General features: G+C 38.1%; 1 protein-coding gene across 1 annotated transcript; it reads right to left on the reverse strand.

The window, feature by feature from the left end:
* Nucleotides 1–944: 944 nt before the first annotated feature.
* LOC111345585 (uncharacterized) lies at nucleotides 945–10,602 on the reverse strand. The gene is made up of 5 exons (XM_022952869.2): nucleotides 9,622–10,602; nucleotides 5,794–5,965; nucleotides 4,143–5,109; nucleotides 3,262–3,381; nucleotides 945–2,282 (listed from the first exon to the last, which is right to left on the reverse strand). The coding sequence occupies exons 1-5, from the start codon at nucleotides 9,920–9,922 to the stop codon at nucleotides 1,959–1,961; spliced, it is 1,884 nt and encodes a 627-aa protein (XP_022808604.2). The 5' UTR covers nucleotides 9,923–10,602; the 3' UTR covers nucleotides 945–1,958.
* Nucleotides 10,603–13,274: the final 2,672 nt, after the last annotated feature.

Consider the following 13,274-nt stretch of genomic DNA (forward strand, 5'->3'; position numbering starts at 1 on the left):
AACTTCTAAATCAAAACGAACTTTTCAAACACCCAGTAGTGATATGCCATTTGAAACCAATTGTGAATTGGTCCCCTATTTTATCATTGCATTAGCTGCTTAACATGTAATAAATTTGATTATTCATCGGCTGCCTATGATGTTTCCCGCTTTCCTCTGATTAGTGATTAGGTATTCCATAGCGATTACCTTGGCTTTGTTTCCTCGTAGCCAGGTGAAAATCACGACAGGTCTAAGTCGAGCCAATTTCTCTTTCTCCTCACATGCAACTTCGGCTCGCTTTTCTGTTGCCTGCCAAACAGGATTAAGAAAAGAAAAAACTTCATAGCTTTGCAGGTTGCCATGTAATAAATCAACTGCATCTGCATCTGTTTTCATTAGGGTTCATTAGATTTCTCAGTTTAATTTCATTTACACAGCTGACTAACGAAGAAGTTGATATTTTTGATGACGAGCAAAGAAACCCAAGTAGAAACCCAATTTTGGCAGCCTAATATGCGGGAGCCAAATACTAAGTTTAGCACCTGAGCGTAGTTCAGAGAACGGCCTGTCGGAAGGTTTGTGGCTAGGCGGCTGTTTGTCAATAGTTCAGGTATGGGGACTGTAGGTTTTGAAACCATCGGTCAACCAGAGATTTCTTTAAGGTTTTAGGGGCCTCTTAAAAAAAGGCCTTTCCTTACTTAACTTTTTTCATAGGCTGTTTTGCTGGACTGCTGGCTCTGGTCAGTCAGGGAGGGTTTGTTTTTAAGCTAAATGTGGTTTCGTGAGTCCTTGGGAGAGGTATTCTCAGCGCATTTTTGTCTTGGAGATCAGGCTCATGCTCAGAAGCAGTTCAGCCAGTGGGCTAGATCACTATGACAACGGGTATTTTCAGCTTCCGAAGCAGGGGGCCTGGATAGGAAATCTGAGTTTGTTTCGCGTTTGATTTACATTTGCCTCAAAACCCTTAGTTTGAAAAACTTTTTTTTATTGAGTAAACTAACCGCTAGTAGACTTAACAATATGTTTTTTGTAATACCAAACATTAAACTTTTAAACATTATGTTATTAAGTAACAACTTATATATTGTATAAAGGGTAACATATAAAATTACTATAAACTGATTAACTGGTGGCTTTCTGCCCTATTCTATTTGAATAATCTAAAATCATGCAAAAAACCTATACTTATATCTGATACATATAAGTTCCACCTTAACACTATGCTAAAAGAACTTTTGGATGGCAGATCTTTTAAAGACCTAACGGTGTCCTTTTTGCGTATATCTAAAGGAATTTCCTTTGCCCCACGAATATGAAAAGTCCTACCCCTTCCGTTTCTCTGTAGCACTGAGGCACATTAAGTTGTAGTTCGTATGACAATTGGCTCTGCTGTACAAATTTGAATTTCCTGGAAGTAGCTGGGTTATATAATGAGGACATATGGTATCTCCAAAACACATCAATATTAGCTTGCACTACGACCCTTAACATTTGAAAAAAAAAATCAAATAACACTTAATCCAATCACCCTCTTCAAAAAGAGTACTGTTGGTTAGTTCCATTTTCACGGCCTACGGTAATTTTACGCATGTATCATGTTAACCATGGAAGTATAACGAAAAACAAATTTACTTTAATTTAGACATTAATTTAACTGAGCAGTTTGTTCGGTGCTTACAAAAAAATTAGCCAGCTGGCTCTTTGAAAGTATGACAAGGTCTATCTCAAATCAATCAAGATCAGTAAATACTAAAGCTACCACAACAATAAAAAGAACAGAGAAAGAGCAAATGACTTCTTCACTTTTAAGTTCTCGTGATTCCAATTAATATCATGATACCTATTATTGAAAACTTCTCTCGTGGACGAAAGTTGAAGTAAATGCTAAGTGGCCCCAGTCAGCGCCAATGTACATCAACGAATCACGTTTTAGGAAACATAGCTATACGTATTGAAGATCTTTTACAAGCTTCCAATCAGCAGCAGAATTCAAGCAGCTTAAGCCTCAGTCCGATAGCGGACATTCTGCCGATCGAGAGCAGATTACGGCGAGTGCCCCAAGAGCATTTGATTCTGAACCATTCCAGGCGGCATTTTAACCACTGATAATAAATACTAGCCTCCAGTTCGAGAATGTTAACATCGGCAGAAGCAACCACGCATGCGCGATTTTCGTTGAATGAAACTGTGAGAGGAAGACTTCCGCGGATTAAGTTACCGTCGCCACGAACACCAGCCCGAAGGTTGAGCACTGATACATAGCCATGGAGAGAAGCTGACACTGCTAATGATGGCCTAACCTAAAACGATCCAAACAGTCAATTCAGCAGCAGGTCAATTTATAGCGACAACATCGTTTGCATCATGATGCACTGGCATACTGAAATTGTCCATTGAAAACGTCATGGTGCGCGAGGAGAATTTGAACCCAAATTACGAAAGATCTGATTCACTTAAAAGCTCTTCCAGGAAGAGATCTGAAGAGATATTACAGGGTCCCCTAAACCCCTTTGCAAAACTCAGTCACGTAAAAATATTTGGTCTCATCACGCATCACCGGTAACGTTCAGAACTCAAGACAATCTCGTGAAATTAAAATTTTTTTTTTCTATTCTTGACAAGTCCTACGCGACAAAAGATAACGCAATGTCTTACTTTATTTGTCTAAGAACTATTAGAGGTCTGTTTGATGACTTGTATCGAAAAACCACAAAAAAAAATCGAAAAACCACAAAAAAAATCGAAAAACCACAAAAAAAAAATCGAAAAACCACTGTCAAAACCACAGCCGTTCGAGAACAATACGTACATTTCAAGTCCAAAGCAATGAAAAAGCCGGAAATTCATCACGCAAAACAAAATGTATCACGAATCATGTTTATTCCAGCTCTTGATTTACGGGTCTCGCTTAAATAATAACATTCGTTCACGTAGCCATGAAAAGAACTTATAATCTTTAATAACAATTCATGAATTAAAAAAATTCAAATCACGATTCTTGAGAATAAAAATCGTCCAATCACACTTGACGTCAAATGTATAGGGAACAAATCAAAGCGTGCAGAGTTGCAAAGTGGCAAAGGGTAATCTTCTAGAGAGAAAATCTATTTTACCAAATGAGACTTTCGGTTGTCTCAAGTAAGAGTTAAAGAAAATAAAGGTTTTGTTATCGCTGTTGTGGTAAGTTCTAATGAAGCTTTTATACAGCAAAGTCAGGTGCCGAGAAACCCAAACGCTGATGAATAAACTAATAAAAAAAGAACAAGACAGGTAACTAACCGTTGCGTAATAGGCCAGAGATGACTGTATGTTGTAGCCCTCGCTAACTGTGAGGCTACCACCTATCCCTAGTTTGAATTTCACACCAAGGGAGATGATAAATACTGGAACATGTATACCCTGTCATTAATTAAACCAACAGTAATCAGTAAATCCATAAATAAAACCAAAATTAATCAGTGAGTCGCTTGAATTAAACTTTAAAATAACATAGCATTGCTTAAAAGGTTTTCTGAAGGTTAATGAGTGTGGACTTTGTATATAAAGTATACAATCGTTCATCTCGCTAGGTATTCTCTTTGGATCTGGATCGTACAAAATTTAAAGTAGAAAATGTAAATGAATACAAAATATAAAGTGGACCAAGGAATACACTTTTTTGCAGTTTAATCCATCCTTGACCAATTTTCAATTGAGCTTCAGAAGTAATTTATGATTGCAGTAGTTTTGTTTTTGAATCCTCAGTTCAGAAGTTGCGCCACTCTTTCGACGAATCACTTTCAAAACAAAACAAATCCAGACTTGATCTCTTTCCTATTCCCACCCCTCAAGCAGTTTTCTTACTGTATTTTCCTTTAATAAGTAACCACTTTCATTTTGGCTTTACGACTTTCAATCGATGAGTGCCTCACTTTGCCTACAGTCAGTAAGACTGGAATCCAACTTTCATAGAGGCCTCAATTAGGAATGCATCTGTTTTATGGTTGCTTGATTTAAAAAGGTGTCTGTAGGGACGTGCTAGTTATGAAACTGATCTATCATTTCAAAATGAAACAATCTTAAAACGTCAACAACACACTAACTGTGTGGCTAAGTTTTCTGTTAATACTGGCATTGATCTATGTGGGATTCATCAGATCTTAACAGCTCATCAAACTTACCACTGAAACCGAGAAGGACCAACTATTGGTCTTACTTCGATGGGCGCTGAAGGATTCGTCTAATAGCCTCGTCGAGTCGGAGCCTAAACGGAGAGTAACGGTCATTTCGTTTTTTACTTCAGTCTGTAACTTGATGCGAAATGTTTCCTCTACTTTTGCGTTGACACCAAATATCTTTTTATCCATCAGTGTTACACTCTCCTCCTTCTCGGCTGACCTAAGAATGGTAATGGCTTGTCTGCGGGTTCGGTTTCTTGAGACATACGAGTCTGCGGTCGAGTTTTTTTCTGATTCATCTGTGTTGGCAAAGGTGGCATGTGATGCTCTTGACTCACCAGTAGGTTCTTTCACAGCCTTTCGCTTGGACCCCTTTACCGCTAACTTTACGTCAGATTTTGGAGCATGAAGCTTTACGAAGCCACGGACGCTGATATCCGCTAACTCGTCGTCTTTAAGATAACTTCTGCGAGACTTTTCGTCATCAAGAAGTGTTACCTTACTCGTGAATGTAATGTTCATCATGTCGGCTGTAGAACCATTCTTGAGTCGAATTGGCTCTCCAAAATTCAATTGTTCAGTCAAATCAACCTGACTCTTAGCTACCATACCGTTGCTCTTCTTAAGAACTGACGATTCAGCATATGACATCTCCAAGTCAATGTCAGATGTCATATTGGTGACATCTGAACGATTGAAATGATTCTTGATCAAAATTCCGTCATGTTCCGATGTGTTTGCCTCCCTATGCATCTTCACAATACCGGGAAACATGGAAGATTTTTCAGGTTTTGGCTCAGAATTTGGTTCTGGTTTCTCTCCATCTACACGTTCGTAAAGATTACGTTCAACAGTTGGGAGAAGCTGAGTAAGTATGGCTCGGACATAACGAGTGAACTCTGCGTCGGACCTTTGGTTTCCGTATAATTCAAATGATTCGTCTCCCTCAGTGGAGTTAGACGCATCAGACCTATTATGAAAAAAGATAAAAAGGCAGACAGTTAAAAACATGTCAAGTAAGAACAAGCATGACAATTTGTCAGTGAAGAATCAACATTTCGAGCTCCTCATCGCTTTTTATAAGAATTAAAACTGTGGTGAGTATCACTGAGCCGCAAAAGGAAGCTGGAGGAAGGAATGAATTACTGAATCACAATTATATATCGTTACTTTTGAGTGCCAGATGGATCAGGGTGTTACTAATTCAAGACCATCAAGAAAATGACACCGCAACCACCTTGTTATCTTTGATGAAAATAGCAAGGATTCCTATACTTTTCAATCGAAGCTTTAACTGAATTTCCGACGATATGTAGATAATTATCCTGTTGTTGCAATTTCTTTCCAACAATACTTTGTTTACGTGAGTGTGTGTGTAATATGCCTGGGTTGTGTGTGGTTTATTACAGATAAAAATGTAAAAACAAGTTTTTTTTTGTTAGCCACTAGCTCTTTAGATTATCACACTATTTGACTTTATGGCCCAGGCTAACATAGGTTGAATGGTTTTTTTTTTTTTTTTTGCTTCCCATATAACGTTTATGGAAAAAAAATCACTATCAAGCGGACCTATCACTTTCTGTTAATCCCTACCAGACGACAGTCGTGGATAACTTCTGGAATTTGAAATTTTCAGGAATACATTTTTTATTACCTTGAAGTGCGCTCAACCCTCACCAAAAAATATACCGGTCTTCCTGGGTCTACGTTAACGATTCTTTCCAAGTTTTCTCCTTCAGCAGTAATGCTGATGATCTTTAAAATGAACCAATACTCTTCTGAAGTCTTGTTTTTCACTTGAAGTGCAACGATGGTTCTTAAGGTTCCTGAAAAATAGTTAAATGTCCTTGAACAAAATACTGAAATTTAATAGACAAACTTAAAGTAGATCACTTGAGCTCAAGAAGTTAAATTCAGCAATGATATGATTGTTTTTCTGCCAGACATATTGAAGGAAGGAAGGCATCAAACTAGGGTGAATATGCAACTTCAACATACATAATACCAAATCTCCTCATTCATCGAAAGATACCGGTTTTGCAAAGGAGACAACCGCATAAACCGGATGTAAAACCTTTAAATACTGATAGTAAATTGAGTGTCTTTTACAGCTTTGCCGGTTCAAGAATATTTTTTTCGATTTTGTCGATGGTAAAAAATTCTTTCATTGATTTGAAATTTATACTAATTTTTGTAAGGTTTTATTCTTAAATCGATATGAATTATAATCAGATTTGGAGTTTTCTGACAAAATAAAGTGAAACCAGCCTCTACGACTACTAAATATAGGCACGTAAAGCGTGCATGTGTCTATTATTAAGGTTAAATAGTGTCCAGAACTTCGTTTCTTCATAGACCACAAGATCTTATTAACATTAGTTCAAGATGATTCTTGTATAGTCCTCTATTGTTTTGGCATCGAAAACGTTATTAAATAACAAGCACCTCGAACAAACACTTTTTGCTGCGTATCTTAGGGATCAGTCATAATTTTTGTCTGGGGGGGATCATGGAGGATTTCGGGGGGAGTCACATGGTATTCAGGGGGAAAAGAGAGGGCTCAGTCACTGACAAAGTTAAAACCAAGTAATGGGCTCCAGACAGATTATGAAGGGCGGACTTTAATTTTTAACTAACTCCAGAGGAGGGGTGTAATCTTAAGAATATTAGAGAGCCTTGTGGAGGGGGGGGGAGGGGGCGGGTTTAAGTAAAATTTCTCGTGACGCAAAAAAGTCCCTCAACCCGTCCCCATTTCCCCGCCGGTGACAAATGACCGCTCCCATAATGTCTCCCTGCGCAAGTGAAGTAGACACAAAATTCGCACTTTTCATAGAGGATCGATGTGGTCATGGCGCTGACCAACATAACGCAACATCGAGCCTTGTCGGTACAAAGAATTCCACTGGAATTTAACAATCTCATAATAGTTATAGTAATAGTAATCAAAGTTTAATGTCTTAACGTGGGGCATGGTTACCCATATTGCCCGAGCCAGAGGCTAATGTATGAAACCCAAGACAACAACCCACCCATCCCACTCCAGGGGAGGACATCCATCACACAGTAATCTCGTGTGTGGGAAATTAACGTCCCCTACCCCTAACCCTGCAGGAGACGAGACCTCCATTTATTCGTCCCTATCCGAGAAGACTAGAATATCTAAACCATTTCTTGATGTTATAGAAAGGCAGCATATTCTTCTCAATTATTTTAAGACCTTGAGTGTTGGTCCGGCCGGGGCTCGAACCCTCGACCTCACGCACATCAGTCCCATTTTACAGTGGATAAAACGAAATCCAAACAGATTCATTGCTAAAAACAAATAGAAAGAAAGGTGGGCAAAGCAGGCAAGGTGAAAAGAAAAACGCTAATGGGAACGGGCCTTCTCAGAATTATCTCAACGTTTTGGGAAATGTGACAGATATTTATTTCTTTTGTGCGATAGAAAACGCGATGTAAACAAATTAATGTAAGCAGATCGAGATCCCAGACAAAAGCCCACGAACACTCTGCTGGAGGCTTGTAGAATTATGACATTATTTTGATTCCTACACCTGACATTATTCGGTTCTAGTTCCCCTAAAACACCTTTTCGGTTGTATCTCGCGTTCTTTGTCATTTGTTTTCGTCAAATTAAACTCAAGTGGTTTCCCTAACGTCACAGAAATTAAAAAGAAGATTTTTAAAAATTAATTTGATTTGATCGACGGCAACCTTAACCTCCGTGGAGGTTGCTTTCCTATCAGATTTCAAGTTACCGTTAAAAATGATCAACTGAACTGATCCCGAAACTGCTGGAGCTAAGTATATTACATTTCGGATGTAACCTTTTTGTATGGCAGTACAGTATCGACAAGACAAAATATATTCATCATAAAGCAAATATATGAATAGGCTCGATTTCCGCCGCTCTCTCAGGTCCGATCTTTTCGTTCCTCCCCGAAAAGAGAGCTTCGGGAAGGAGCGCGGGCTCTGGTTCTTGAGCAGCGGCTGGTAACCGAGCCTAATTATGGACAACTATGCGAAAACTGTGCACCTAGCCTGTTCAAAGGTCTTAATTTTATTTTACCAACTGAGTTGATAATGTGGATTGGGCACCCTTAAGAGTCAGATTGTAAAGCTGACGTCTTTAGCGTTGCTTTTACAAAGGGCTAACTCTGGAAGGTTCAACTTTAGAAAATAAATATAGAGGCAAGACCGATACAACGTAGATAAGTTTTAAGACGGAACACTATATTTCGGCTGGCCAAACCAACCTTCTGCAGGTGCAGTGGGAATTGATATAGAATTAAGGTGGTACTTAGATAGCTGTGTAATGTGATAGCGGAAATACGTAAAACTAATTTGATTGACAATGAGATAACAATTGAAAATAGAAATAGTAAATAAAAATAGAAGTAAAGTAGGGTAAATTGAATAAATTAGATAACTAGAAGTAAGAATAGTAGAGGGAAAAACACTAATACATTTCTTCGCGAGCGTTAAGGCCGTCGGGATAAAATAATAGTATTGCCTCTTGAAATTAAAAAAGCTTCTCCGGCCTTGCGGATCGAGTCTCTCTTGGAAAACACTTTCTCGATGGCGATAAGCTTTTTCGATGGCTATCGTCTACGTTTGCTTTCTGAACATTTCACAACTTTAGAAACTCTCTACTGTAGCCAATTTACACTATCGACTCACTTGATAAAACCTAATCATCTCGCCATACCCCCCACCGATGCGACACCACGGTTTCTTTAATAGAAACTTATTAGCTTCTATGTTCAAATTCTGTTATGTCAAGTCAACAGTCAAAGTTGATTAAAAGTGCAAAATGCCGACATGAATTCAGAACCGGGTTAATTTTCAAGGTTTACTGGGTGTAGCATTCTAACGGTTGATTCATTAAAAACAACTTATTGAATCCAAATATTTGAACGATGGAGGCGCCTAAATACCAAAACAAATCGCTGAGCCATTCATATGTAAATGACTGAAAATATATCAAGATAATTCCAATGTAATTGAGTGAACGTGAATAACCGCGCTAACAAATCCGACGCTTCAAAGATAAAAGAAAACATGCACGATGAAGGGACTGTAACGGAAGACCTGAGGTGACCGCATTCTTTATTTTGTACGGCCTAATATATTGATAATTGTGCAAATTGATTTATTTTCGTGCGGCTTTGAAATCTTCAAACTATTTTCATTTTAATTGCCTGCCTTCGATGTTTCTTGACTGAAAACTTTTCACTGTTCTTATCTTGTAAATTGCAGAATTTATCTAAAAAACCAAGAGAATATGAAGTTTACATTCTCTTACTGAATGCGAACGTATTGCACACTGGCCTGATGTCATCTTAAAAAGAGAATTTCTATTCCAAAAAAAGGCCTAAAGACCATGAAGGCAATGTTAAAGCGTTATCGTTGTTTTGTTTACTTAGTGATGAAGGGCATCTTAACGGACACCTAACGCTTTATCAGTAACGAAGTCAAATACCTTTTTGAAGCTCTCCGCTCTTTACTTCCAGAGCTTGTTCGACTTGATACACCAGAGTTTCACCTGGTTCTAAGTTGACCTCCACTAAGCGCTCAGTAAATTGCTTTTTTCGAGTCAACAAGGTTGCTGTGAGAATGATTCCACAAACTACGAGAGAGATAACTGCAAAGATAGCGGTGGTCCGCATAATGGTCCATTTTCTTGAGGCAGGTTTCCCTCCTTTAAGACCATCTTCGACATAATCGTTAACTGGAGTTTCCTTTTCGTAATGCGCTTCCTTTTTCTCTGGAAAACCATCCATGATCGAGGTTGAAGCTGTACGACAACTCCGTTCTGTCTGAAGGTTCAGTGTATCGCAAGGCCCCTTTTCAAGTATTCTCGTTCATCCGCAATAGCTGAATCTTTTGTTTTTTCGCCATAACTGAAGCAGGATGTTTCTAGTCTCAGCAATGAAGCTGTATTCTCTTCCTAAATGGCGTTGAAGCAGGGGTATCAAGCCTGACGTTGATATTGTTAATCAGCGATCATGGAAGGAAATGTAACTTCCGCTTCAGCACCAGGAGAAGTAGTCTAAAGTGAACTGAAAGCCGTTCACAAACTTTTTTAACAGCCAGATTTCATTTTCAACGATATCACGAAAATCGTGGAGCTCTCTTTTACACTGATTGCCGTCTCAGAAATTTGTAGGGTAGTCGCACAATTAATTAGTTTTACCATACGTAAATCACAGCTGAAAGCGTCTAAAATGGCGGTAAAGTGGCTGCACTGATGAAGATCAGCAGGCACGGAAGCAAATATACACGATCATTCATGTACAACTGAAATTTAGTTTTTATGTTTCCTATAAGCTACGTGACTGCATGTCCAAGATTTTGTTTTGGCTTCAGCAAAGCGTGTTGTCTATCCTTACGTATAACCTGCTGACAGTAGCTGAGGAAACTTGCATGCAGAGTGTTGGAGGAACTCGTAAAATGTTTCCGCATTCTGCCAAACTGCCAGAAGTCATGTCCCGTGCGTACCTACACGGCACCATCATTCCTCCTCTACCTCAGAAATTACGACAACTGTGGCTGCTCTCGCTCTGATGGCGATGAATTTGCCCCATACCAAAGACGACAGGCGGCCCATCGTTTGCAGCGTAAAAGAAAAACCAATGTTTGCTTTCACACTCGGATTTGAAGTCCTTCAATTTCCTCATGGATCCACCCAGAACAACCACGATGAGGTCACAAGAACAGACTACGATGAACACTTTAAAGAAATGCCAAGTTCCTTGAATTCCTTTCATTCGGTAGCCGCTCGAATCTTGCACCTGAAGTTTCAAAGTGGTAGTCGAGTTCTTTTATAAACGCCGAGCTTTCAGAATCGAGCATGATTCCGATTGAACAGTTTACCAACGCTAATTATTGTGCGCTGAATTTCCTTCAGAAATTTTGAATTATTTTAGATCAATCTTCGCACGTTTCAAGGTTCACAGTTGAATGACGTTTGAATAATTATCTTTTAAAAGTTTATAGAGGGCAAGTTTCTAAAGAAACTGTGGTTCTGCGTCGGTGAGGGTATAACAAGATAATTTAGTTTTATCAAATGAGTTAAGAAAGAAAAAAAGAAAGAAAAGAAAGTTTAATTCCACCATCATGGCAGCCATAGTTAGTCTCCTCTACTAACTATGTCGCAGCTAATCTGAATTACAATGTAGTTACAATCGTGCAACCATAAAAATTACAAAAGTTGATTAAAGAGAGACTGGTTTACAATGGGTTTTATAATAAAGTTACAAATAAGTTTATGCTTATACAAGTTGAATGGGCGTATATATAGTCTAAAAGTCTAATAATTATTAAAAGCTAGGCTAGGCTTTGGAGTACGTGGAACTACTCTTGACTGGTTTAAAAACATTTTATACAATCGCTCCCAGTTTGTTAAGATTGATAATACTAAATCCAACTACGAAACTTTTGTTTGTGGTATACCGCAAGGTTTAACGCTGGGTCCACTCTTATTTTTACTTTATATTAATGACCTGCCAAATTGTTCCAAGAAACTATCATTTCGAGTTTTTGCCGATGACACAAATGTGTTTTACACAAGTGATAAGCTACAACATCTTGAAACAGTTATGAATGAGGTATTGGAATTACTTTTCAAATATTGCATCATAAATAAATTATCCATAAATCTTGCTAAGACAAACTATGTGTTAATTTCCTCTTCAAGATCTAATGGATGTATCAACTTGATACGTAATATTGAATGTAAAAGTCAAATAAAATATCTAGGTGTCTATCTTGACCAAAACTTACATTGGGGACCCCAGATTCAACATATTGACAACAAACTAATGAAGAATGTGGGCATCATTAATAAATTACGATATTATGTTGACCTTCATACTTTAAGGCAGTTGTATTTCTCTTTCATTTATCCATATATAACCTATGGTATTGCAAGCTGGGGCAGTGCTTGCAAGACCAGGTTACATAAAATTAAAACTAGAATGAATAAATGTGTTCGTAGCATTTTCTTTGCTAATAGCAGAGACAATGCTATGCCTTACTTCAGACTTTTAGAACTCCTAACTCTTGAAAACATTTACAAATTCAAAAGTAGTCATTTTCACACATAAAATAACTTGAACTTGAACTTGAACTTTATTTTTATTTAGACACGGTAAATCTATCAGATAAAATAATAATATTATTACAATCTATTATTACAGTTACAATCTATTTTAATCTATATAAACATGATCTAAAATTTAAAAGTAAAATAGAAAAAAATAAAGAAATTCTGCTTTACATAGATGCCGTGTGTGTTTTGTCGATTCAGAGGAAGAAATTGCGACAACCATTTCGGAAGGATTGAAGTGATTTCGCTTGCCGCAATTCAGGGGACAAGCTATTCCATATAACCGCACCGTTATAGCTAAAGCTATTTTTCAGGAAATTGGTGCGAGGCAATGGAACAGCTAGTTTGTTTTCAGAGTTCCTTAGATTATATGGAGGATCATATTTAGTGAAAAGAGAACCAAGATAGTCGGGCGCAAGACCATGTATAGATTTATAGACCATGGTGGCCACTTGTATTTGTCGCTGAGTATCTAACCGTCTCCAGTTAAGTTGCACAAAAAGAGGATCAGCGCTTGTGTCATAACTGGAGAAGGTCAGAATACGGGCAGCCCGGTTTTGCAACTTTTGAAGCTTATTCGAAAGACCCTTGTTACAATGCCCCCAGACCTCGCTGCAGTAATTAAAGTACGGTTGAACTAAGACATTGAAAACGGACTCAAGCGTGGTTCGATTAACAAAAGGCCTACAACGTTTAATTGCTCCAATGCCCGATGCGATTTTCTTGGCTATTTTTTCAATGTGCATATTCCATGAAAGGTTTTCGTCAATATGTACACCCAGAGATTTGACTGAGCTAACTTGTTTAATTATGTCACCACCTATGATTAGTTTAGGGGAAGTATCGTAGGTACCTATCCTTTGCCGCGATCCAATTAACATGAATTCAGTTTTAGATGAATTTAGAGTCAATTTGTTTGCAGTGAGCCATGTGTTAACATTGGATAGGTCGTGATTCATAACATCATTGATCATTTCTATGTTGTTACTGGCAAAGGTCAGGTGAGTATCGTCGGCATACATACG

Source organism: Stylophora pistillata, chromosome 5, assembly GCF_964205215.1.
Source record: "Stylophora pistillata chromosome 5, jaStyPist1.2, whole genome shotgun sequence".
Lineage (NCBI taxonomy): Eukaryota > Metazoa > Cnidaria > Anthozoa > Scleractinia > Pocilloporidae > Stylophora > Stylophora pistillata.